Raw genomic sequence first — 18670 nt, forward strand, 5'->3', positions numbered from 1 at the left:
TAAGCTGGTAAATAGAGATCTACTTAAAATAATTTAATTCACCACTGAAATTTATTGTGAGTTGTTCTGGAAATGATGTAGTGCGTCCCCTCTGTTTCAGTGCCCATGCAATTTCCTTTTAAATGAAAATTTCTAGATAGTACAACAATATCAGTTTCCCATTGACTGTTATTTAAAGATAGCACTCTCCTACTTATTGCTGACACCTTTTATAGCTGAAGAGATAAATGGTTAAGATAATTGAGTGTCAATGATAGGTAATGTTACCTTTTGTGAAAGTTATCAGCAATGAACTTCTTGCTTGGGATCACCATTTTTAAAGCTTTGAGCTTCAACCAGAGATAACTAAGTATCATTTGCCATTTTTTTTAAATTGCAAATCCATATTTATATATTAACATGTGATGGTAGCAGGTTGTTGGTAGATTATAACATACTAATTTTTCTGCGCATTAGCTGTTTAGATCTCTACATTTATGTTTGGTTTTTATAATAATTGGTTAAGCTTTCTTCACACTGTTTTAATGCATACTGTTGTACAAAAACTGTTTTACACGCATGAAGGCTTAGGGTAGTTCTACTTTATTCAAATACTGATTTGTAGTTGGGGCCAGCCTGTTATATGGAGAGGAAAAAAAAACAAACAAACTTTTTCCTTGGTGTTTTGGTGGGGTTTTTTCCCCCTGCAGCCTGGGTATCATGGCTGCATCTGTGCAATGTCTTTGATTGAGACTTTAATCAAGAGCCATGAATTTTAATTAAGTAAAAGTAAAGGATGCATTTGAAGTTGCTCACTACAGAGAGAGTTAGTTTGAGTAAATAAATCTAGTCTGCACAGAGAGGATAAAAGTTTCCCTGCAGTATCTTTCATGTCAGTATCTTGTTTGGGTGCCAAGTATGAAAAGGTGGATTCTGCCACTGATGCTCCTGCTCTTGGCTTCTTGGCTGCAAAGCATCCACTTGCTTGGCCACCAGCTCCCCATGTATCCTGTGGAAAATCACTTAAGCAAATCCTACATTTCTCTTTTTCCAATCAGATGGTAATACTGATACTAATTATACCCTGGTGGCATTAAGTCAGGGCCTAGAGTGCCCTGAGGTGAAAGGCTCAGAGCCATGTATTATTTATTGACTATTGTCACACAGAGGGTTGTTCCCCAAGGCTCCAGCAGAGATTATCAGTTTACAAAACGGCTGTTCTGATGGTAATAATTCTCAACTTCAGCCATCAACTTTGACATCTGATGAACAGTAGCTCAGGGAAGAGACACTTCTCATTTCATTAACCATCTTCCAGGGCATGCTGGCCTCAAAAAACTGCTCAGTCTTTGAACAGAAGAAATCAATCATATCCCTTAAAATAGTATTCTCCTCATCAGGAAATGTCAAATCATGCTTTAGTATAAACCTTTTCCATTTTAATTTTTCTGCACTATTTTTAAGAAAATGATGCATGTTGCAGAGTTTAGCAGCTTGGAATTCTTTGCCAAGCAACATGAAATTCACTCTAAGGAAACTAAGGAGGGTGGAACAAATAGAGTTTGGAGTGTGTCTGGGGTAGGATATCTCCAGATAGAGTCCTCAGGAAAGCAATTAAATGTTCCCCAGGAGGGATTCTGCATCTGATTTCTTAGAGGACAAGGGATGAATCTTCTCAAGGAGGCTGTCACTCAGCCTCAGCCTGGACACAGGGCATGCCTGAGGTGAGCAGAGCTTGTATGGAAGCTGCATGGCATTGGTGAAGTTCAATTAGGGATCATATTCAGGTGACCTTATGGGCATTTAAACCCCTTTTTGTGATAGCAGCAATCCTTCTGGTTAGCAGAAGGACGTGTTATTTGCCAAAACCAGACATGTGTCTTTACATAGGTTTTCTGGCTACAGAGTTTGGATGAATACAGTCCCACAAAAAACAAAAAGAGGCAACTGACCCTTAAAAAAGAAAAAAGAAGTCTGAAATATGGAATACTGGGTCTAAGCAATACAGTGTCATTGAAATTTGTGTCAAATTGGAGGGCAGGACTGATGGCTAGCTACTGTGCAGTAAGAGGAGGTAGCAGAAGTATATATATGACATAGGATGATATCTTGTCCCTGACAGCATGCTTGGGCACTGTGCTCTGTGACAACTGAACCTGACAGGTGGGGTTTCTTTAAGCATACACTAATTCTCAGTTTACAATTTATACATTCTTCATATGATATAAAAGCTTCCATTGCCTTCTTTAAATCCTGTACTTATAGTCAATTGATGACTCTTCCCTGTGATGTCTTGTATATGGTCTTACATCTAAATGTCTAGGTGTCTCTGGAGAAAACAAAACAAAAAAGCAAACAACCCTCACCCAGCCCCTCTGCTGCAGAAATATGTGATTTACAGTGACATAGACATAGACACATTTGCAGCCTTGATGTTTGATTTCATTACTTCAAAATCCTCAATATTGCTGCTTAAAGCTGCTGCAGTTGGAGTTATTTTGCAGCCATCAGCAAAACTGAAAAGCTGCTAAGTACCTTTTTTTCTGCTTGCCTGTGCTCTGCATGTGGATTGTTGCTCCTCTCAGGACTGGTGGGGTTTTATGTCTGGTGCAGGTGTCAGAACACTGCAGCTCTGTCAGGTTTGTTGTGAGTTTCCAGTTGATCTCATCTGCATGAATATAAATGTGAAACACAGCAACATATATTTCACTTTCTCCTTTCCAGGTCAACGGTGACATCCCACCTCGATTAAAAAAGAGTGCCCACGAAATAATCCTGGATTTCATCCGATCGCGACCTCCACTAAATCCTGTACGTAATCCAGTGGCCTTCATTCCATACAAAACAGTGGCTTTTCAAAGCATGTTTGGTTCCAGCAAACACCTAAACATCATATTTTCTGCCAGGGCTTTCAAAAATATTGTCTTTTGTACATAGAACAGGATCCCTTAAAAGAACAGTGTGTAGTATGTTGCACATCCCAATTAACAGATGTTATTGCCAGCAGCCCTTTATCCCTAGGGAACCACAATGCATAAAACCCTCTTTCAATTTATGCTGAGGTTTGAAATTGAGTATATGTAAAATCATATCACAGCATTCCACATTTTTTTTCCAAAAAAGTGTGAAATCTACTTTCAAGGATGCACTTTTTAATGTCAATATGAATATCTCTGTATCCCAAGGCCTCAGCAAGGAAACTGAAACCAACCCCGCCGCGGCCCCGCAGCCTCCACGAGAGGATCCTGGAGGAGATCAAGGCAGAGAGGAAGTTACGTCCAGTCTCCCCTGACGAGATAAGGCGGAGCAGGCTGGGTAAGCTCATGGCCAGTTTTTACCTGCAGCATCCACAGAAAACTTCCCACACAGGAAGCAGCAATTTTAGCCACATCTGTGCAGATGTCACCAAAGATAAATTACTCTTTCAGAAAAAGAAATAGCCTACAGGCTTTTCTAAGGCTGTGCAATCTTTATGCTTAGTTATATTTTAAAACATGAAACTGAATGGTTTACCTTAATTCCATTCAAGTTTTTAGTGTATTAGATGAATTGAATGGTATTGTATTGCTTGTTGCACGTGACAGTTTATGTTAGATTTGCTGAGAATGGAGCAGGTATTGCTTGTCTCTAGTGCAGTATACCCTGACTATCTGCAAGTATTCTTTACATGTTGATTTTTAATTAATTTATTCTCTTTGTTTCCTGTTGTTAGCATCATCAACTTGTTTATTTTAATTTAAAATTGGCTTTGATTTTGTTTACTGAATCTGTTGCATTTATTTTGTATCTAAATCTTTGCTTCCTTTTCCAAGTTATGGAAAACATGTTTGTAGGTCTTTTCATGGGAAAATAATTCAGACTTGCCCTGCAAAGCATTTCATTCCTGCAATGTATTTTCAGCAAACCACTATGAAATGATGCAAATACTATGTGATGCAGCAGTCACCCGTTTGCATTATTAGTTCAGTGGTTCTGATGGCAAAAGCATGACAAATACAGGCTTACATAGTGACTTAGATTGCTTTAGGTGTACTGCATTTATCTGTATCAGAAAAATTGAAGTAGCTAAATTTTTAAAGAGCAAATGTAGAATCTTATGGCTGACAACTGTCAAAAATCCACGCACGTACTCTCTGTCACTGCTTTTTGAAAGATATTTGTTCTTGCCACATGTGCCCAAAGGCACTGGTCCAGATTCAAGTGGATTGTGACAACCCGTTGTTTCTGGAGAAAACCAATTCCATCAGTCTTGCTTTGTTGCATTGTTTTTGAAGTGCTTGATGGAGTTTGGGGGATGCTTGCCTGTGTTTGTAAAAGAACAATGCTTCAAATATTGGTTTTTTGGGCCTTCCAGTTTCTGGTTTGGATTCAGTTTATGTTTGCTGTATCAATTAACATTTCTCACAGGCCTAGACTTTTTTTCCAAATGTAGGAAGCTTGTAGGAATGTGGAATGATTCCTTACTTTTCTTTCAGACATTCAGTTTCCGTGTTTTATATGTTGTGCATCTGGGAACTACCGTGTTGTCTCAGGGGCAGAAAATATGATCTAATAAATCTTTACCATTTCTAACTGATATAAATGGCATCAAACCCTGTTAGCAAACAGTTTCTAAAACTGATGTTTAATTTTGAACTACTACTGCTTAGGACTTCTGGACTGATTTCAAGGCATTACCTCCAATGAAGGATACCTGTCTTCCACTTATTCTTCCCTTTTTGTTAGAGCATTAAATGTTTGTGTTTTGGAACTGGGGTAATTCCTGTCAAGTCCAGTGAATTGACTGGATTAAATGCCACATTAATGGAAGGTAAAAGTAGATGCATGCAAGTTTTTTGTGCAAGTATATATTAGTTGCTAGCATGAAGAACTAAAAAGACCAAAGGCCTTAAGATAATTTTCCTTATGTTGACATATGAGGTTTCATTCTTTCTCATAAGTGGAATGATTGTTACACCTTAAGTTCCTTTTAAAAAAGAATGTGCTTGTGCAGTTTGGGAACAGAGTAACATTAGAGGCATTCAGTATGGCACAAATAGATCTGCCATACAGTTTAAATGACCACTGGATGTAATTTAGTGTAACAACATGTAAGGTAATGAGGTTTAAGGATTATAAATCTAAGTAGAAACACCATGTGGGACACTTGCACCATCTGGACAGAAATATTTGTTGCTATCAAAAAGGAGGAAAAAAATAGCACATTACAGTGATGTATTCAGGAGCATAAGGTGTGTTTCACATGTCCCAAACTCCTTTTTGCTCAGTTTATACAGTCAAAAGCCCAACTGCACTTGGCTGTTGGGGTGAGTGGGGGCTGTACTCTTGCAGTTGCTCATGTCTGATAAGGCTGTACCTATGGCATGTGTTCCCCAGCAGCCACAGGCTCTGTCCCTCTCTCTGCACCACACATGGTACAGGTAAGATCTTCTCTACCCTGGCCAGTCTCAATCTAAACCTGCTCTGGAAATGGGGTTGAACTGTGCTCACAAAGGGAGAGGTTTGAGTACAGGAGTTGGAGTGAGCTTTCAAATGACCCCATAAAATCATCATTGTAAGCCATGGAGACAAGCACAGCCTTGAGGTACATGTGCTTTTAATTAAAACCATGGGTTTGTGACTCCATGGCAAGTGGAGCTAATGGAGCTTGCAGAAAACTTTGTTTCATGTGCAGGTTTTATCAATGTCTCAGCATCAGGTGATAAACACCTGCTTTAAGTATGTGCCTTTATGCTAAGTATGGACAGAAATTTTGGTACTGTTACTGTAGCTATTACCTATGCATAATTTCTAGTTAATGAATACAGAAAAAAACTCCCTGACTCCCAAATTTAGCTCTGAGTCAGCCACCTACTGCATGCAGCACTTTAAATTATTCTCATGAGCAAAACTTGTCCCAGTACAACCTTTTTATAAACATCTTTTAGGGCAATGGTGGTATGTGTGTCAGGCCTTTTCTACCGGCTTGCAGATTGATCACCTGTCAAGTAAAACACATAAGCTGATTTCAATTTTGATGCATTTTTGCACATTCTTGTCATTGGGCTTGGCCTACTTATCTGGATTAGTGCACTGAAATTTTGTTTTCAGTTGAAGAATATTTTGAGGATCTGCCCCCTGAATACAGTGTTTAATTGGAAATATGGATAGGTCTTTCCAGAAATGAAGAACATCTGACCACTTTCTTATCTGACAATAAAATCATCAGAGGCTCAGGAAGAAGAGAATAATATTATGGATGCATTTTAAAGGCTAAGTGCACCTAAGGTTTTTAAAAAGAACGGGAATCAGTACAAATCAGATTTTGTTTGGCCTTTTTTTCCATCCTCTTCAAGGAGGATTGCTCTACTGCGCAAGTTTAGCTTGGGTGTCTCTCCTTATTAGTTTAATTGTAATCATTGGAGATTATGCTTAAAAAAATTAGAAATATCTTTATTTCAGGTCACTGAAACTTGTGTGAAATTTGGTTTTGTGCTTTCAATTTTTTTTCCAGCTCTTTCTCTCCTCTCTCTCTCTCTCTTTCCCTTTTTCCTGTTGCTCTTTCGTGGTGATTTTATTTTAGAGTATTAGATTTTTTAGATATTTGTCTCTTGTTTTGATATTTGATTTATTGAATTCCAAAAATCTTAATTTACTAGTAATGTAATTGCTCTGTTTGCAAGTCCTGTTTATGCTACTGTAGTTTTCAGATTTTGATCATTACTACAGTGAAGCAGTTGTATGTCTGACACATTTTGGATTTAAGCAAGAGAGTCCAAAATGTCTCAAGTGGAGTTAATATTTTGTTTTTGTTATCCTTCTGCTTTTCTAAGAGCTGAATCATTTTCTTTTTTTGTTGTGTTTGTTTCTTTTTTTACAGCAATACGGCCACTTAGCATGTCTTACAGTTTTGACTTGTCAGGTAAAATGTGCTGCACCACCTGATGTGGTTGTTGTGCTTATTGTGAAATTTGTTCCATCTGTTTGTTGAATTCCCATCTAAGAAAGAAACTTGAAGGGATTCTTCCAAGATACGGTCAGTGAAAATAAAAAAAATGGATAAATTAGTTATTAATACTTACATTTCCCTTGCCATAAAAGGATGCCTAGGAACAGGAAACATCTGCATTTCACCTGAAATACAGAGTGTATTCACCAGAATGCTGCAATTCTGCTTAAATTAATAAACAAAATAAGGTTATTTTGAGAGCTATTCCAGACTCTTAAAATGATTGCAGAGTTCAGCATTGCCTTCAAGTCTGATTTATTTATTGATAAATCTGACTTCTGCGTCTTTGCACTCACTTTTTGACTAGACCATCTTTTGCAGTACTTCATTTCTCACCAGGATCCTAAAACTAGCTTTGAACTCATCTACCTTTCTAGATTAAATGAAATATACCTATGTATATTGATCTAGAAAGAAACTGTCTGTTCTACAGTGTCTTTATGGCAAAAGCTTTCTGAGGTATGAAATCAAAGACATTCACCAACAAAAAAGGCTAAACCTTCCTTCTTTACTTGTTAGAACAAATAGGTTTGCTGGTAATAGCTGGTACAGAGGATCCAAAAGGTGACCCTTCATCAACTATCTAATATAAATTTTCAGGTTTCCTCTGGTGAGCCATTAGTTGGGACATGCAGCAGCTGTATGAACCTGCTGCCCTTTGGATACTGCAATGTCAGATAGCCTAGTAGCCAGAAAATAATTCATTCCTTCCTCATTGTACACTAACATTTCCAGGATGATCAGGCCCAAAATTTCCATCATTGACGTTGGAAATATTCAACATCAGCCTCAAAGGTTTGTTGGCAGAGGAGATAGCTAGCTCTTATCTAATTTCCCCTAGGTGACTCTCAAAAAAGTCTCCAAATAAATCCATGTACCACCTCCCCTCCTTCCTCTGAGTTACAGATAGAAACATCTCATCTAGGACTTCACAGAGTTCACATCCTCAATTTTTCATGCATCCTTTAGCCTCATCTGGTTATTTTCCACATCTGACTGAAATGCTGGCATATTGTGAACCAGAAAGACCACATAGAAGTTCTACCTAAAATATACAGCATTTATGTAATATGGAAACACAGTTCACAAGTGACACATCTGTGAACATGGCTCCCTGTTCTGACTGAGCCAGGGAAACAGCTTGCCACTGTTGAGAGGGGAGGAGGGACTCTCACTGCTCCCTTCCTCTCCAGGCTCCCCTCTATGCATGTGATTCTCCCCCTTCTCTGTGTCAGTCCTGCTCATTTATTCACAAGAGGATTGTGTTAAACTCCTGTAACCCAGGAACAAATACTACTAATATTTTTGTAGTTGTTCTTCTGCTCTTTTAGTGATTGCAACCCGCCTACTATCTGATCAGATGATCAGAGAGCTGGCTGAGGAGGGCAGCTGATGAGCAGGGGTGGAAGGGAGGAAGGAACAGGCTCTGCTGTCAGAGGTGGTGACAAGCTGTTAATGCAGCTCGAGCCTTTTTGTGAAACCTTACACTCGTGGTGTGTGGTGCAGCTACTACAGCTGTCTGCTGGGATTCACATTACTTATGTACATGGCATCATATTTTACTCCCCTGAAAGCTGCAGGGCCCCCAGGGCCTCAGATAGAAGCATAAACAGGCAAACTTATGTTTTCAAAAAGTATTGCTACTTTCAGATGTGCCAAAAGTTCTAGTTTTAAGAATATAAAACTGAATATGCCAGTGACCAGCTAAAGGGAAATGTTCAGATCTGTCCTTCTATGTGTGTCTGTCTGCTTCTTCTTTTGCCTTTCATTTCTAAGAATTCTGAGACATCCTCATTTGTTTAAATCCAAACAATGTTTTGTAATCCATTCATTCATAACCATAATATTTTTCTTTTGAAGAAGTAACTTTAAAAATCTGTACTCTACTTGGATTTGCTGGTTTTGACTGACCACTGAAGAACTCTTCCTGCTTTCTTTATCCATCTCCCAAATGTGATTGGTTTTGGTTTTGCAAGTCATGTGGTTCTCAGCAAGTAGCATCATATGGCGTGACTGAGTGATCTGATAAAGTGTCCTTAGAAGTAAATTCAGGATGATTAAAACATTCCAGTTAGGTAGATGTGAGACACCAGATGAGCAGTAAAGTGAATTAGATGGGTTGGGATATTGATAGTAAGCAGATAAGCAGTAATTTTGGATGCTGTTGCTTCGCGTGCTTTTACTTTTTTCATTCTTTCAGAGGCAGAGAGGCTGTACTGTGCTTCCATCACTGCTTGCACACACTTGCTTTTTCACTGCTCTCATTGCAGTCTGCTTGATGGAATTGCTGTCACAAAAACCCCACAAACCAGCTGAAAAAGAGAAGTGTTTCCTGCTAAGTGCTAAAGGACGGGTGCAGGTTTCTATTATTCATGCTGCCTGCAATGGGGAGGATGCAGAATCCTGAGAAGAATTTTGCTGGCACCAAGCCAGTGTAGGTGGTGTGTCAGAGTGCCCAGCTCCACACATCTGCCTGCTGTTCTCCTGAAGAGGAGAGGAGGGGCTCCTGGGCTCTCCTTTTACACTGCTTTTTCCTTCTGGTAGAATAGAAGGAACAAGTGGTAGCCACCTGTAGTGAGTTACCTGAGAGGTACTGAGATAACAACTGGGGACCAGGGCACTCATTACCACTTCCTTTAATAGAAAAATAGCAGAAAAGCAGCTTCATTTCAGTGCAGTGCTGAATGCAGCTCAAAAGATCAGTCATTGCCACTCTTAAGACTCCAGTTCTTACCTCAAAGCTGTGTGCATTGCTGCTTTGAAGTTGTTATTTCAGAAACAATTTGTACATTTTGGGGGAAGGAGGGAACTGGGAAATGTGCAGGCAGAGAGAAGGAAACCGAAGCATTTAACACCAAATTTCATGGGCATTATTACTTTTAGATTATGTCTGTCTCAGACCAGTGGGAGGCACCAGGTCTTTGTAAACTCTTTAGTTTACATAGCACAGTGATACATGGGATGCAAACACAGCCAAAGATTGATTTATTTGTTCTCAGGTTTGAATTTAACATCCGAAGTTCAGTGAAATGAGCGCATCTCTGTTACTTTTACTTATTATGTAATATGTCCCACCATATTATTGACATAATAGCCAGCAAAAAGCAAACATACAATAATTCTGCAAATCTATTTTAGCCTTCTTTTAAACTCAGTGTAAAAAATTATAATCCCAAGGAGTACATATCCTGTATAAAGGAAAATTTAGGTTTCTGTCATCACTCTTGGCTGAGGAGAGCTGGTTAGGAAGCAGACAGCATATGGTTATATGGCTGCTGAGGTTTGCATGTAATTTGTGGTCTGCTTAATTCCTTCTTTCACGAGACATAATCTTACAAGTAAATAAAGGCACATTTCATATTATCCTACAGTGGGGGTTTTTTGTCTCCCCCTTCCTAAGGCTGGTCAGGGAAACCCAACACAAAGATCAAGTAATCAAATCAAGACTTTGCCTTCTTTCATTTACCTGTTGTAATGAAAGCTTAGAGAAAATCTCAAAAAAAACCAAACACAATCATCCAATTTTCAGGTACTGTTCACTGTACTTGCTGCCTGAAAACACAGAGAAATGACTCTCCCCCAGCGTGTCTGGTCTGACTCTCTAATAAATCCTTAACCCCAGGCTATAACTCACACAAGCCTTTTTAAATGTCATTGAAATCATAAAAATGTTTAAGTGTTCTGTGAACCTAGAAATTGTAAAATACTATCCATTTTAAAAAAATATATCTAAGTTTTGTTTCAAGGAATTGTCCATTTATTTCTTCTGTCATGTTCATATTTATAAGATCTAGTCTCTTTGTTGCTTCTCACTTGATTATCCTAAATAGTTTTATCTTGTTTCTGTGATTATTCATCACCTGCGAATGTTTCTGTTGTGCAAACAGATCACTAAAACAGCTTAAACAAACTAATCATTTTTTGGTCTGTGTCTGCTAACAGATTCTGGTTTTAATTTTAGAACAAGGCTTGAAATCTGTTTGTTGAAACTCAAATGTTTCAAAATTTGAGCTGAAACATTTCAGTGTTTCATGATCTTTTCCTTAAATTATGATAATCCATTTATTCACGTGGATTCAGTACTGTAAGTGCAAGAATGATATATTGCACTTGATTGATCAAATGGATTTTATAGATTGGACTGTTTTCTAATTTTATTCTTTTTTTATTATTATTCTTTAGTGCTTGCAAGTTGCAAAAACTCCCTGTTTTTTTTTTTTTTTTTTCTCTAGAGGAAAGAATGGTGATAAATCACATTTCCTAAAGAAACCTTGAAAACAAGTACTATGATGGATTGTCTTCTTGATTCACCTAAAATTTCTTTGGTGTTTCAAGAAGGCTTGAATCAACATATGAGCAACTCAGCAATATGTATGAACTCACATGTGCCTGACTTTAAATGACAGCTGGTTTGGGCTTCCTAGATCTTTATTGGCTACATAAATTACTTTCAAAATGGACCAGAGAGTTCCATTTCTCAAACCTAAAGAAATTTGGCCTGTATTCCTTGGGGAGAAAAAAAAGCAAACAAAAACCACCAGAAAACAGTTTTTGATGTGAAAACACATTCCATCCCCTGCCATAGGGGATGTCTCTGGTGGTGTCGCCCCTTTTTCCTTTCCCCATTTGTGCCTATTGTGTGTTTTGGTTTTTGGCAGGAGAGCAGTGCTGCTGGGCTTCCATCATTTATCTCCCAGTGAGTCCAGCAGTGCTTACAGGGCATTCTTCACCCTCCCTACCACCAGGCAGGGGAGTCCCCACCCAGGAGGTTTAGGGAAGAAGGGGCACCACCTTTGGCTCTTGTCGGGTGGTGCTGGGGCTGCTTCCTTGGAAGGTCTCTTCAGGAACCGCCCTGTGCCATCCAAAGACAAATCAAAGGTTGTTCTTGATCGTTTGGGAAACTCAGAACTTCTTCAATCAGCTACATGCCAGCTAGTTATGAGGTCTCCAGAAGTGTCACTGGCAGCAGAGAGGGGAGGCAGTTTGGGTTTTGTTTTCCTGCTGTCCCTTTCTGGAATTGCGTTGAGCTGCTGGCAGAGCAGGAATGCATTTGATGTGGGGGACGCCCATGCTGTACCCACAGAAATCCAGAAGGAAGAAAACCCATGACCTATAAGCCATTGTGGTAGTCAGGACAGCCATTAGCAAAGCCTTTGAAGATAGGAAGTAAGGGTTAGGGAGACTAAGTCTTTGATTGCAGCTCTTTGTAGGAAGGACCTGAAGGCAGTAATAACACTGTAGTACACAGATTCATAGGGCTGGAATGTCACCGTGACTTTATTAGCCCAAATAATTGCCTTTTCTTATACTCCCAGTTGAAGATATGATTTATATAGCAACTATAATGTACCTCCTCTCCTTTTTAGATCCGTTTCCAGCATTTAACAATAACCTGGATAATTCTTAAAAATAAATATATTGGTTTAACTTATTCATTTTCTTAGTTTATTTCAATAGGTGCTGTGGTGAGAATGTTGTTAAACAGACCTACTTCTGTAGCTGTGCTTTGTGTAGTGTGTAGCTTTGATTTACCTGCTACAAGGATGGCTTTATCCATGCAAATGGTGTTGTAGCAGGAGTGACTGTCTGTTTATACCAGGGCAACTGTGTAAGTAACTCCAAGTGATGTGTGAGTACTTGCATTGTTGGCACTGTGAATATCTGGGTGATAACATTTCCCTGTCACAGTCCTCCCAGTAACCTAAGGTACAAGTCACTTGACCCTCTGTGCCTCTTTTCACCCTGTATAAAAATGGGAATAATTACTCAGCATTACCCTAGCCTTGTAATACCTGGAGGTACCTTGTTATTACAAGGCTGGGGAAGGAGTCCTGTAATTACATGAGTAGAAAAACACATTTGTAGAAGGACCAGCTGCTTAGACATACATGCAGATGGGAGATTAAAAGCTTCTCTTCCTTGTCCCTCCAACATAATTTTCTTCAGATTGGAATACTGTACTTTGTACTTTTACAGGGATAAAACTGATTTATCAGACCAAACTCTAAGCTCTTCTAAAATATCAAAGGCTAGGTCATTATCTTAATATCTAAAGCTAAGCTAGGCTAAGCACAGCAGACCCAAAGCTTACATTATCCAAGATGCATCTTCATTGCACACTGGCAGAAATCCTGAGTAATTTACTCAGTGGAGTTTCATCCTTGTAAAAGTTATGTAGATGAAAATAGAGCTGGAGCCTCATGTTTCTGCTGTTCCATGAAGATCTGACCTCTCAGACCTGTTTTTAATACAAAAGGCCAAGCAAGCCCAAGAGTTGTGCATGTGTTTGATGCTCAGTATTTACCTCATTTTCATTCCTTCTCTGTATCCTGCAGAGTAAAGTGCAATTTGGTCCTCACAGGAAAAACTGGGTTTACTCCATGCTAAACCTCCTAAGTTCTGTGTGGTGATGTCTTCAGATTTGCTGGAAACCCACTTGCCCAGATATGGTTGTGCATTCTTCTGGTTCTTGTTACATAGTTAATTACAGACTGTAGCTTGAAGGAAGAATATTTTCGGGTTTAACACAGGCAATTTTTTTAAAGCTGATTGGTGTTGGTGTGAGGTTGGGTTTTAGCATTATGCAATGCTGCTTTTTGCACTGCTTTCATTCTTTCATACTGCTTCTGTACTGCAAGCCATCGCCTGTAATTGTCTGAGCAGTGAATCACTGAAGTAAAATAATTGCACAGGTACAACTATCACAATAATTTTTTTTTCCTTTTGAGTGTATTGCCTTAGCAGTAAGATTTGAGAAGGCAAAATGCATTTCAGGTGCAAACACCAATCGTTCTGTTTCTCTTGGTAGAAGTACCAACGCCAGAGGCTGGCAGAAAAGTAGTGGATGCCTCTGTAGTGAACGGCAGCCCGGCACCCCAGGAAAAGCAGAACGGGGCCACACAGGTGACAGTGCAACGCAAGAGACTCCTGAAGGCTCCCACACTGGCTGAGCTTGACAGCTCAGATTCAGAGGTAAAAAATCAGGACACAACTTGCTTCTCGATTTTTCAGAACTGAGTCTTGCTTCTTCGTTTGCTGAAATGATCAGATGAGAAGTGACTGTGCAAATTATAATCCGTATTTTCCATGGCTACTTTGTCAGCCCACAGAACTTCAAAAATACTAAATCAGACCCAAAAAAGGAGAATATTCTTTTGAAAGATTAAATGGTAATTTTGGCATTAAACCCACATTTACTTGCTTTCCTAAATACCCAGTATCTGTCCACAGTGTGTTTGTAGCAATTATGCTTTTGGGAATTTAGGAAAGTACATAGCACCCTTCTGGCACTCATGCAGTAGCTGCTAAAGGACTCAGATGTGGGGCTAGCCTCACCATAAAAGCTGTTAATAAAGTGCAGCAACTGTGCCAGAGGGGTTGCAGTTTGGTGCAAATGTCAGCGCATTAATTTGCTATATAAGATTGGGAAGGAACGCCCCAAAAATGTTTCATGGATAGGGACAAGCAAATACCACTCAAATGGAGAAATAATTTTGAATTCATCCACTCCAAATGAAGAGCTAAAGATTTTAAAAAGCATTAGAAGGAGAAAACCTTAAAAAGCTTTTTAGTTTCAAAGCTGCATTATATATGATCCTCAGGAAGCACCAACATTACATCCCCAAGAATGAGCTTTGTCTTCTGGACCAGTAGTGTTATTAATTGAGTTTGGACCTTTCTGAAAGTTAAGCTGTCTGGAAAGCACATGCAGGCAGGCTTTATTCACAGAGGATAATTTTAGCCTGGGGAAAGCAGTCTTCCCTGACTCTTTTTCTCTCTTGTAAATGGGAAAGGAGGGGTTTCCTGACAGGATGGTTACAAAGGCGTCTATGCTGAAAGATAGGAGGCTGGGAAGAAATATATGTGGGAAGAAATTTATATCTTTGCATAGTTTCTGATCTGTGAAAGGTTGGCCCTCTTTGGGGTTATCCTGTGGGTGACTTGTGTGGGTGCATAATTTGGTGCATCTGTTCTGAAAGGAGAAGAGATTTGCATTCTGAGATCACTCATCAGTCTTTAAAATTACAATGGAGGCTATATGTGGTTTGTTAATATGAATGAAGCTGGACAGGATGCAGGAATACTAAGATCTCTCAGTGAGAGTTGGGTCTTACAGCCTGTACCTCTGTGTATCCTGAAGCATCATGCTATTTCACACAGGAAAATGGGCAGAAGTCAGTAAAAGAAAATTGTGTAGTGGGAAATGTGAAATGCTTCTTGTAGAAGGGAAAAATAAAATGTCTAAACATGACTATTGGTTAGGGAATACTGTATAGGCAAGCAAAGTGGTATGGAACAAGCTCTGGAACATATAGCAAAAGATAAATTGAAAATAAATCAACCACATTGAGCTGTCACAGAGAACAGATGCTGGACTAGTTTGGGTCAATAGAAATAGCTGGTGAAGCAACTGAGATGATGAAGATGCTCAGCAGAATACTGGTTGGGCTCAGGAAGAGTGCTAAGGTAGTGAAAATAAACTGAAGGGACTTTAGGTGAAGTTTTCAAGGTGGTGAAGGACATAGAACATTGGAAGAGAGTGAAGGTTGCTCTGTCCAAATGTTTTATTTCTTCCCTGACTTTTACTTTGTATGTAACACACAGAAAAGAGTCTGTGTGTTGTTCTGATTGCCTGTAAATGATTCGGCCACCTCTTTGTCTGCAGTTTGAGTTGGGCTTAACCTATTTGGAGTTACTCACTGGGAGTGAAATTATTAATGTGTTGTGCCCTAAATTACAGGCTGGAAATACCTGCACTGCTGAGCTGTGGACCTCCAAATGAGCTGTGATGCAGATGTATTTTCTTCCCCATGTGTCCCCTTTGTTCTTTCATGAGTGTTGCAATGCAGCTGTGTCCCAATACTCATTGTAGCCAGGCAGAGGTGAAAGGCAAGGTCTGATACAGCCCTATGCCCATTTTCTATCAAGGATGAATATTATATAAATTCTTCCTTCTTTCTGTCCTTGGTTTTTCTGCCTCACCACCAAAATCACAGATTCCAGGGGTCATGGGAGAGGAAGTGCCATTTTGCTTTGTGTGGCTAAGAGAAGTAACAATCTAATAGTCACTTTTGATACAGATTAAAATGGTCTCTTCCTCGTGAAGCTACAGTTATCTGGCCCAAAATTGTGTCTGTAATAGATTTAGATGTTTTAAGCTGCAGCTTTTTCAGTAACTGTAAAATTCTCATTTTTTGACACTCTGGAGAAGTGCAGAGTTCTGGATGTTTGGTTTGATCCAACATCAAATGTAAAATGTCAGATAGTCTAAAATAATAATCAACAGTTGCTGTATAGATATGGAGGAATCTATGTTTGAGAAATTGTACGACAGAAATAGCATTGTCGGTGCATCTGTTTGTGCACAGAAGTAGTAATTTGAAATTACTAACCTTGAGTACCTGTTGTCTAAGTAGGATTTTATGTCAAATTTAATTTCCTCCTGGCTTCTGTTTTCCATGCCCTGGTTTATACTTATTATTTTTTTATACTTAGCCACTGGCTCCAACAGTTCATTCTTTAGAGCAGCAGAAGAGCTTACTTAGTTCTTCATCTTAGCTCATTAGCTTCTCCAGCAATGGTAAACTTGTTGTCCACTCAGAACAATCTGACTTCTACAAAGTGAAAAGTTTAGTTCCCTTTGTTCAGGGCTGTTCTCTTTCTCAAAATGTAAATATTTTACTCTAGGCTTGTGAACACTCTTGACCCCTTCTAAAGGACAGTGCATCCAATTGTCATGGAGGTTCTCCATTGGTCTTTTAAGGCAACCATGCAGCAATGCAGAGGTGTTTTAGCCAGCTCTTTAGCTGAACTGTACTGCTTTCTACAAGTAAAACAGCTGATGTAGCTCAATGTGCTGCTCAAGCTTCCTTGCAAGCTTCCCATCACAAGTGTTTTGTGGGGTCCCAACTGAAATGTTAAAGTGAATATACTGTTTTGGGACGAGAGCTGGTGTAAGACCCCTTGCAGAGTACTGTGTTGTGGCAAATAAGTGGGAACAGCTTCCTCAAATACAACAGCTACCCTTGGGCTAAGCCTAAAGGACAGATCACCTGATGGGAATTTGTGGAGGCCTGTGTCCTGTGATGCGTGGTGCTCACTGAGGTGATCCTGCCAGCTTTGCTTTCCAACTTGCTGTTACCAAAGAAGGCAATCTTGCAGCCAGTGGAGATTTTCAGCTAAGGAAATCTGTGAGAGAGAAGCTTAGCCACTTGCTGGATTTTAGGGCAGGTCATTTGTTTGATCTTGTAAATCTTGACAGCCTAAATGATGTTAAGTCTTTTTGGTGGAAAGCGTTCACGTTAGAGGTAAAGAGCATTCAAGCTCAGTCCTCCAGCACTCTTCATTTGGGAGGCTTCTGTGACCATCTCTTTCTTTGCTGGTAGCAGGTAGCTAGAGACAGGCTTTAGGTGACAGCCAAGGATTTAATAATTTGGGTGGCATAAAGGTTTAGATAGCTGAGAGGTGTTTAGTCAAAGCCCATTTCACTTTCCTTCATCTCACAGGAGTTGCCCTTGGCTGTTGAGAAGAAGCATGCAGATACAGTGAATGAGATTTCTTTTAAATACAGAAGAAAGGACAAACACACCAGGATTGGGAATTAGGGAACAGTGCAGTCAAATTCAGTTTAATTTCTCTTCACCAGAGTCACTTGTGTGAGTGGCTCTCCTTGCTTTGGAGGCCAGAGAAATCTAAGTGCTAATTCCTTGTTAGCGTGAGATATAAAAGCTGTGTTAACATATCTGCTGTAGCTGAAAATTCCTAGGGGTCTTTAAATACAACAAGGAAAATTAACAGTTTACAGTGGATTTATGCATCTCTCTCCTGATCTTGTTCTTTCATGCAGTAGTTAAACACACTGAATTCAAATCATGTACCATTTATTTAACTTTCTAAAAAAACGGAGCACTGAAATTCTGTTTGCTCAGTACTGTGGAGAGTCAGTGTTTTTCTCAAGACTTCCAGGACTTTAAGTGACTGAATGGTCCAAGATATCTTTGATAGCTTGTGTTTTCTGTGTGCTAAAAAGCAGTAAAAGAACTAAAAACAGTCCCTGAGGATTTTTGTTTATTTCCTTCTTGCCACACAGGAGGAATCAGTGCACCAGTCAGGAAGTAGCAGCAGCATCTCCCCCTCACAAGTGGAAGACCCCTCTCAAGAAGGCACCAGCAGCAGAAAGAGTGAGTTATGAGAGAGCCCAGTGGCTGCTTTTACTCACCTCTATTGTCTCCTGTGCTATGAACTTTGTCTCACACTTATATGGAAAGCTGAAGCTGAGTGTGGTTAATGGAATAAACTTCTAAAGCTGAACCCTGCTGAATGGGTCAAGTGTGATAAACAGTTGGGAGGCATTAGCCTCCACTCTGTGTGGATATCTTTGTGAAACAGGTTTCATCCCTGAAGTTTATGTAGGACTGTAGAGGAAGTCACAAGTGAATGGAGGGGAAAGCTTAGCTATGCTCATCTCTTAAAATAATTTTTTGCTATTGAAGCATGTCCAAGCCTAAGACCAATGTAAAATTCTCCTCCATCTCTGCCACTGTGGCAGTGTTTGAAAGACACTTAGCAATCACCAGTATTTCCCAAAAATACTTAGTGGAAAAAGGGGTAGATCTGGCCTCTTTTTTTTCAGGCACAGTTATTGCAGGTTTTACTGTGTAACAATATTTTTAATTTGTTTGAAGCATTTCAGTTTCATTGAGA

General features: G+C 39.5%; 1 protein-coding gene across 3 annotated transcripts in view; it reads left to right on the top strand.

The window, feature by feature from the left end:
• SPIRE1 (spire type actin nucleation factor 1) overlaps positions 1 to 18670 on the top strand; it is a 128486-nt gene that overhangs the window by 93950 nt on the left and 15866 nt on the right. For 2 of the 3 annotated variants that reach the window (XM_059471975.1, XM_059471959.1), the window contains exons 7-11: positions 2704 to 2790; positions 3165 to 3294; positions 6839 to 6880; positions 13776 to 13939; positions 18057 to 18147. In XM_059471975.1, coding sequence (XP_059327958.1) covers positions 2704 to 2790; positions 3165 to 3294; positions 6839 to 6880; positions 13776 to 13939; positions 18057 to 18147 — 514 coding nt within the window. The remainder of the gene's footprint in view (positions 1 to 2703; positions 2791 to 3164; positions 3295 to 6838; positions 6881 to 13775; positions 13940 to 18056; positions 18148 to 18670) is intronic. The other variant, XM_059471968.1, reaches the window with a different exon arrangement.

Source organism: Ammospiza nelsoni, chromosome 1, assembly GCF_027579445.1.
Source record: "Ammospiza nelsoni isolate bAmmNel1 chromosome 1, bAmmNel1.pri, whole genome shotgun sequence".
Lineage (NCBI taxonomy): Eukaryota > Metazoa > Chordata > Aves > Passeriformes > Passerellidae > Ammospiza > Ammospiza nelsoni.